At 56.5% G+C, this 7,951-nt stretch overlaps 1 protein-coding gene across 1 annotated transcript; it reads right to left on the reverse strand.

Annotated features, from left to right (window-relative positions):
* Positions 1-5,616: 5,616 nt before the first annotated feature.
* LOC127919112 (cuticle collagen lon-3-like) lies at positions 5,617-7,413 on the reverse strand (the record flags this gene model as incomplete). Its single annotated transcript, XM_052502527.1, has 2 exons — positions 5,617-5,772; positions 7,348-7,413. Coding segments are annotated over 2 exons (222 nt in total), but the record flags the coding sequence as incomplete, so codon positions are not given.
* Between the last annotated feature and the right edge of the window lie 538 nt (positions 7,414-7,951).

The raw sequence follows: 7,951 nt of genomic DNA on the forward strand, positions 1-7,951 counted from the left end.
GCTATTCCCTTATTCTCTTCCAAGGGGAAACAGGGAGGGAGGAAAACAGAGTTCATTTATCAAGCAATAAATATTTCAGATGTAATGTGAATAAGTAATCCTACTCTACATAACAGATATGTTTGTTCTGCCCCTCTTCCTTCCTTTCTTCAGACGCTGCAAAGGAAACGCTGTGTTTCTGTGCCATCAGTACCTCTTCAATATTAACACGTTGACTCTCCCTCACAGATGGGTAACTGATTACTAAACGTATCCTGTTGATTCTAAATTATTATTGCTATTATCATTGTTAATGGGTAAGTTTGCAGTCAATTTACAAGCAGGTTGTCTCAGTGAGACGAGGAGACGAGTCGCCCTGCCTCTACAGCTCAGACTGGGCCTTGTCTTAGCTGATTGTCTCAGTGAGACGAGGAGACGATTCGCCCTGCCTCTACAGCTCAGACTGGGCCTTGTCTTAGCTGATTGTCTCAGTGAGACGAGGAGACGATTCCCCTGCCTCTACAACTCAGACTGGGCCTTGTCTTACCTAATTGTCTCAGTGAGACGAGTCCCCCTGCCTCTACAGCTCAGACTGGGCCGTGTCTTACCTGATTGTCTCAGTGAGACGAGGAGACGAGTACCCCTGCCTCTACAGCTCAGACTGGGCCTTGTCTTAGCTGATTGTCTCAGTGAGACGAGTCCCCTGCATCTACAGCTCAGACTGGGCCGTGTCTTAGCTGATTGTCTAAGTGAGACGAGGAGACGAGTCCCCCTGCCTCTACAACTCAGACTGGGGCCGTGTCTTACCTGATTGTCTCAGTGAGACGAGGAGACGAGTCCCCCTGCCTCTACAACTCAGACTGGGCCTTGTCTTAGCTGATTGTCTCAGTGAGACGAGGAGACGAGTCCCCCTGCCTCTACAGCTCAGACTGGGCCGTGTCTTACCTGATTGTCTCAGTGAGACGAGTCCCCTGCATCTACAGCTCAGACTGGGCCGTGTCTTAGCTGATTGTCTCAGTGAGACGAGGAGACGAGTCCCCCTGCCTCTACAGCTCAGACTGGGCCGTGTCTTACCTGATTGTCTCAGTGAGACGAGTCCCCTGCATCTACAGCTCAGACTGGGCCGTGTCTTACCTGATTGTCTCAGTGAGACGAGTCCCCCTGCCTCTACAACTCAGACTGGGGCCGTGTCTTACCTGATTGTCTCAGTGAGACGAGGAGACGAGTCCCCCTGTCTCTACAACTCAGACTGGGCCTTGTCTTAGCTGATTGTCTCAGTGAGACGAGGAGACGAGTCCCCCTGCCTCTACAGCTCAGACTGGGCCGTGTCTTATCTGATTGTCTCAGTGAGACGAGGAGACGATTCCCCCTGCCTCTACAACTCAGACTGGGCCTTGTCTTATCTGATTGTCTCAGTGAGACGAGTCCCCCTGCCTCTACAGCTCAGACTGGGCCGTGTCTTACCTGATTGTCTCAGTGAGACGAGGAGACGAGTACCCCTGCCTCTACAGCTCAGACTGGGCCTTGTCTTAGCTGATTGTCTCAGTGAGACGAGTCCCCTGCATCTACAGCTCAGACTGGGCCGTGTCTTAGCTGATTGTCTAAGTGAGACGAGGAGACGAGTCCCCCTGCCTCTACAACTCAGACTGGGGCCGTGTCTTACCTGATTGTCTCAGTGAGACGAGGAGACGAGTCCCCCTGCCTCTACAACTCAGACTGGGCCTTGTCTTAGCTGATTGTCTCAGTGAGACGAGGAGACGAGTCCCCCTGCCTCTACAGCTCAGACTGGGCCGTGTCTTACCTGATTGTCTCAGTGAGACGAGTCCCCCTGCCTCTACAGCTCAGACTGGGCCGTGTCTTACCTGATTGTCTCAGTGAGACGAGTCCCCCTGCCTCTACAACTCAGACTGGGGCCGTGTCTTACCTGATTGTCTCAGTGAGACGAGGAGACGAGTCCCCCTGTCTCTACAACTCAGACTGGGCCTTGTCTTAGCTGATTGTCTCAGTGAGACGAGGAGACGAGTCCCCCTGCCTCTACAGCTCAGACTGGGCCGTGTCTTATCTGATTGTCTCAGTGAGACGAGGAGACGAGTCCCCCTGCCTCTACAGCTCAGACTGGGCCGTGTCTTACCTGATTGTCTCAGTGAGACGAGTCCCCTGCCTCTACAACTCAGACTGGGCCGTGTCTTAGCTGATTGTCTCAGTGAGACGAGTCCCCCTGCCTCTACAGCTCAGACTGGGGCCGTGTCTCACCTGATTGTCTCAGTGAGACGAGGAGACGAATCCCCCTGCCTCTACAACTCAGACTGGGCCGTGTCTTACCTGATTGTCTCAGTGAGACGAGTCCCCCTGCCTCTACAACTCAGACTGGGCCGTGTCTTACCTGATTGTCTCAGTGAGACGAGTCCCCCTGCCTCTACAACTCAGACTGGGCCGTGTCTTAGCTGATTGTCTCAGTGAGACGAGGAGACGAATCCCCCTGCCTCTACAACTCAGACTGGGCCGTGTCTTACCTGATTGTCTCAGTGAGACGAGTCCCCCTGCCTCTACAACTCAGACTGGGCCGTGTCTTAGCCCTTTTGTCTCAATGAGACGAGGAGACGAGTCCCCCTGCCTCTACAGCTCAGACTGGGCCGTGTCTTACCTGATTGTCTCAGTGAGACGAGTCCCCCTGCCTCTACAACTCAGACTGGGCCGTGTCTTAGCTGATTGTCTCAGTGAGACGAGGAGACGAGTCCCCCTGTCTCTACAGCTCAGACTGGGCCTTGTCTTACCTGATTGTCTCAGTGAGACGAGTCCCCCTGCCTCTACAGCTCAGACTGGGGCCGTGTCTCAGCTGATTGTCTCAGTGAGACGAGGAGACGAATCCCCCTGCCTCTACAACTCAGACTGGGCCTTGTCTTACCTGATTGTCTCAGTGAGACGAGGAGACGAGTCCCCCTGCCTCTACAGCTCAGACTGGGCCTTGTCTTACCTGATTGTCTCAGTGAGACGAGGAGACGAGTCCCCCTGCCTCTACAACTCAGACTGGGCCTTGTCTTAGCTGATTGTCTCAGTGAGACGAGTCCCCCTGCCTCTACAGCTCAGACTGGGCCTTGTCTTACCTGATTGTCTCAGTGAGACGAGTCCCCTGCCTCTACAGCTCAGACTGGGGCCGTGTCTCAGCTGATTGTCTCAGTGAGACGAGGAGACGAATCCCCTGCCTCTACAACTCAGACTGGGCCGTGTCTTACCTGATTGTCTCAGTGAGACGAGTCCCCCTGCCTCTACAGCTCAGACTGGGGCCGTGTCTTAGCTGATTGTCTCAGTGAGACGAGGAGACGAGTCCCCCTGCCTCTACAACTCAGACTGGGGCCGTGTCTTAGCTGATTGTCTCAGTGAGACGAGGAGACGAGTCCCCCTGCCTCTACAGCTCAGACTGGGCCTTGTCTTACCTGATTGTCTCAGTGAGACGAGTCCCCCTGCCTCTACAGCTCAGACCGGGCCTTGTCTTACCTGATTGTCTCAGTGAGACGAGGAGACGAGTACCCCTGCCTCTACAACTCAGACTGGGCCTTGTCTTAGCTGATTGTCTCAGTGAGACGAGTCCCCCTGCCTCTACAACTCAGACTGGGCCGTGTCTTAGCTGATTGTCTCAGTGAGACGAGGAGACGAGTCCCCCTGCCTCTACAACTCAGACTGGGGCCGTGTCTTACCTGATTGTCTCAGTGAGACAAGGAGACGAGTCCCCCTGCCTCTACAGCTCAGACTGGGGCCGTGTCTTAGCTGATTGTCTCAGTGAGACGAGGAGATGAGTCCCCCTGTCTCTACAGCTCAGACTGGGCCTTGTCTTACCTGATTGTCTCAGTGAGACGAGTCCCCCTGCCTCTACAGCTCAGACTGGGGCCGTGTCTCAGCTGATTGTCTCAGTGAGACGAGGAGACGAGTCCCCCTGCCTCTACAGCTCAGACTGGGCCTTGTCTTACCTGATTGTCTCAGTGAGACGAGTCCCCTGCCTCTACAGCTCAGACTGGGGCCGTGTCTCAGCTGATTGTCTCAGTGAGACGAGGAGATGAGTCCCCCTGCCTCTACAGCTCAGACTGGGCCTTGTCTTACCTGATTGTCTCAGTGAGACGAGGAGACGAGTCCCCCTGCCTCTACAACTCAGACTGGGCCGTGTCTTAGCTGATTGTCTCAGTGAGACGAGGAGACGAGTCCCCCTGCCTCTACAACTCAGACTGGGGCCGTGTCTTACCTGATTGTCTCAGTGAGACGAGGAGACGAGTCCCCCTGCCTCTACAACTCAGACTGGGCCGTGTCTTAGCTGATTGTCTCAGTGAGACGAGGAGACGAGTCCCCCTGCCTCTACAACTCAGACTGGGGCCGTGTCTTACCTGATTGTCTCAGTGAGACGAGGAGACGAGTCCCCCTGCCTCTACAACTCAGACTGGGCCGTGTCTTAGCTGATTGTCTCAGTGAGACGAGTCCCCCTGCCTCTACAACTCAGACTGGGGCCGTGTCTTATCTGATTGTCTCAGTGAGACAAGGAGACGAGTCCCCCTGCTTCTACAACTCAGACTGGGCCTTGTCTTAGCTGATTGTCTCAGTGAGACGAGGAGACGAGTCCCCCTGCCTCTACAACTCAGACTGGGGCCGTGTCTTACCTGATTGTCTCAGTGAGACAAGGAGACGAGTCCCCCTGCCTCTACAGCTCAGACTGGGCCGTGTCTTAGCTGATTGTCTCAGTGAGACGAGGAGACGAGTCCCCCTGCCTCTACAGCTCAGACTGGGCCTTGTCTTAGCTGATTGTCTCAGTGAGACGAGGAGACGAGTCCCCCTGCCTCTACAACTCAGACTGGGGCCGTGTCCTGATTGTCTAAGTGAGAGTTAGTGATGGCTGTTTAACAGTCTGATGGCCTTGAGATAGAAGCTGTTTTTCAGTCTCTCTGTGCCAGTTTTGATGCACCTGTACTGACCTCACCTTCTGGATGATATAGCGGGGTGAACAGGCAGTGGTTTGGGTGGTTGTTGTCTTTGATGATCTTTATGGCCTTCCTGTGACATTGGGTGCCGTAGGTGTCGTCCAATCAGATATCAGACCGATATGATGTAAACACCACAGCACCTCTGCATCTCAGAGGCGGGACAACAGGGGGAAGGCATGAGCAATACAGAGGAGGCTGAGTTCCTGACAAGACAATAAACCCTCTTCAATAGAATTGATGAGAGTCACTTCGGGGGCTCATCCCACCCATAGCCATTTCCCTTCTGCCTCCTTCTCCCCCCTTCTGTCCCCTTCTCCCTCCCTCTCCCCCCTTCTGCCCCCTTCTACCCCTTCTATCCACTTCTCCCCCCTTCTGCCCCTTCTGTCCCCTTCTACCCCTTCTCCCCCCTTCTGCCCCCTTCTACCCCTTCTCCCCCTTCTGCCCCCTTCTACCCCTTCTGCCCCTTCTGTCCCCCTTCTACCCCTTCTACCCCTTCTATTTCTTCTGCCACCTTTTTGCCCCCTTCTGCCCCTTCTACCCCTTCTACCCCTTCTGCCCCTTTTTGCCCCCTTCTGCCCCTTCTACCCCTTCTGCCCCCTCTGTCCCCTTCTACCCCTTCTACCCCTTCAGTCCCCTTCTACCCCTTCTACCCCTTCTGCCCCCTCTGTCCCCTTCAGTCCCCTTCTACCCCTTCTGCCCCTTCTACCCCTTCTGCCCCCTCTGGCCCCTTCTGCCCCTTCTGCCCCTTCTGCCCCCTTCTGCCCCTTCTACCCCTTCTGTCCCCTTCTACCCCGTCTACCCCTTCTGCCCCTTCTGCCCCCTCTGCCCCCTTCTACCCCTTCTGTCCCCTTCTACCCCTTCTGCCCCTTCTACTCCCTTCTGTCCCCTTCTACCCTTCTGCCCCCTTCTGCCCCCTTCTGCCCCCTTCTACCCCTTCTACCCCTTCTGTCCCCTTCTGTCCCCTTCTGCCCCCTTCTACCCTCCTTCTACCCCTTCTACCCCTTCTGTCCCCTTCTGCCCCCTTCTGCCCCTTCTACCTTCTTCTGCTCCCCTTCTACCCCCTTCTGCCCTCTTTCTACCCTTCTGCCCCCTTCTCCCCCCTTCTCCCCCCTCTGTCCCCTTCTGCCCCCTTCTACCCCTTCTGTCCCCTTAAACCCCTTCTGCCCCCTTCAACCCCTTCTTCCCCTTCTACCCCTTCTGTCCCCTTTTACCCCTTCTGCCCCCTTCTACCCCTTCTACCCCTTCTGCCCCTCTCTTATCCCCTTCTACCCCCTTCTACCCCTTCTGTCCCCTTCTACCCCCTTCTACCTCTTCTACCCCTTCTGCCCCCCTCTGTCCCCTTCTACCCCTTCTGCCCCCTTCTACCCCTTCTGTCCCCTTCTCTCCCCTTCTACCCCTTCTACCCCCTTCTGCTCCCTTCTACCCCTTCTGTCCCCTTCTACCCCTTCTGTCCCCTTCTACCCCTTCTGTCCCCTTCTGCCCCTTCTGTCCCCTTCTACCCCTTCTGTCCCCTTCTACCCCTTCTGCCCCCTTCTACCCCTTCTGTCCCCTTCTACCCCTTCAACCCCTTCTGCCCCCTTCTACCCCTTCTGTCCCCTTCTACCCCTTCTACCCCTTCTGCCCCCTTCTACCCCCTTCTACCCCTTCTGCCCCTTCTGCCCTTCTACCCATTCTGTCCCTTTGACCCTTCTGCCCTTCTGCCCCCTTCTGCCCCCTTCTGCCCCCATCTGCCCTTCTGCCCCTTCTGTCCCCTTCTACACCCTTCTACCCCTTCTGCCCCTCTCTGTCCCCTTCTGTCCCCTTCTGCCCCATTCTACCCCTTCTGTCCCCTTCTACCCCTTCTGTCCCTTCTACCCCTTCTACCCCTTCTGTCCCCTTCTACCCCCTTCTACCCTTCTGCCCCCTTCTGCCCCCTTCTACCCCTTCTGTCCCCTTCTGCCCCTTCTGCCCCTTCTGCCCTTCTGTCCCTTCTACCCCTTCTGCCCCTTCTGCCCCTTCTGCCCTTCTACCCCTTCTGCCCCCTTCTACCCCCTTCTACCCCTTCTACTTCTTCTGCCCTTCTGTCCCCTTCTGCCCCTTCTACCCCCTTCTGTCCCCTTCTACCCCTTCTGCCCCTTCTACCCCTTCTGCCCCTTCTACCCCCTCTGTCCCCTTCTACCCCTTCTGTCCCCTTCTACCCTTCTGCCCCCTTCTGCCCCTTCTACCCCCTCTGTCCCCTTCTGCCCCCTTCTACCCCTTCTGTCCCCTTCTACCCCTTCTGCCCCTTCTGCCCCCTTCTGCCGCCTTCTTCCCCCTTCTGCCCCCATCTACCCCTTTTACCCCTTCTGCCCCTTCTACCCCTTCTGTCCTTCTGCCCTTCTGTCCCTTCTACCCCTTCTGCCCCTTCTGTCCCCTTCTACCCCTTCTGTCCCCTTCTACCCCTTCTGTCCCCTTCTACCCCTTCTGCCCCTTCTACCCCTTCTGCCCCTTCTACCCCTTCTGCCCCTTCTACCCCTTCTGTCCCCTTCTACCCTTCTGTCCCCTTCTACCCCTTCTGCCCCTTCTGTCCCCTTCTACCCCTTCTGTCCCCTTCTACCCCTTCTGCTCCCTTCACCCCCTTCTGCCCCCCTCTGTCCCCTTCTGCCCCCTTCTACCCCTTCTACCCCTTCTGTCCCCTTCTACCCCTTCTATCCCCTTCTACCCCTTCTACCCCTTCTGTCCCCTTCTACCCCTTCTGCCCCTTCTACCCCTTCTGCCCCCTTCTACCCCTTCTGCCCCCTTCTACCCCTTCTGCCCCCTTCTACCCCTTCTGCCCCTTCTACCCCCTCTGTCCCCTTCTACCCCTTCTGCCCCCTTCTACCCCTTCTGCCCCCTTCTGCCCCCTTCTACCCCCTCTGTCCCCTTCTGCCCCCTTCTACCCCTTCTGTCCCCTTCTACCCCTTCTGCCCCCTTCTGCCCCCTTCTGCCGCCTTCTGCCCCCTTCTACCCCTTCTTCCCCCTTCTGCCCCCATCTACCCCTTTTACCCCTT

This window comes from Oncorhynchus keta, unplaced genomic scaffold, assembly GCF_023373465.1.
Source record: "Oncorhynchus keta strain PuntledgeMale-10-30-2019 unplaced genomic scaffold, Oket_V2 Un_contig_1578_pilon_pilon, whole genome shotgun sequence".
Taxonomy (NCBI): Eukaryota; Metazoa; Chordata; class Actinopteri; order Salmoniformes; family Salmonidae; genus Oncorhynchus; species Oncorhynchus keta.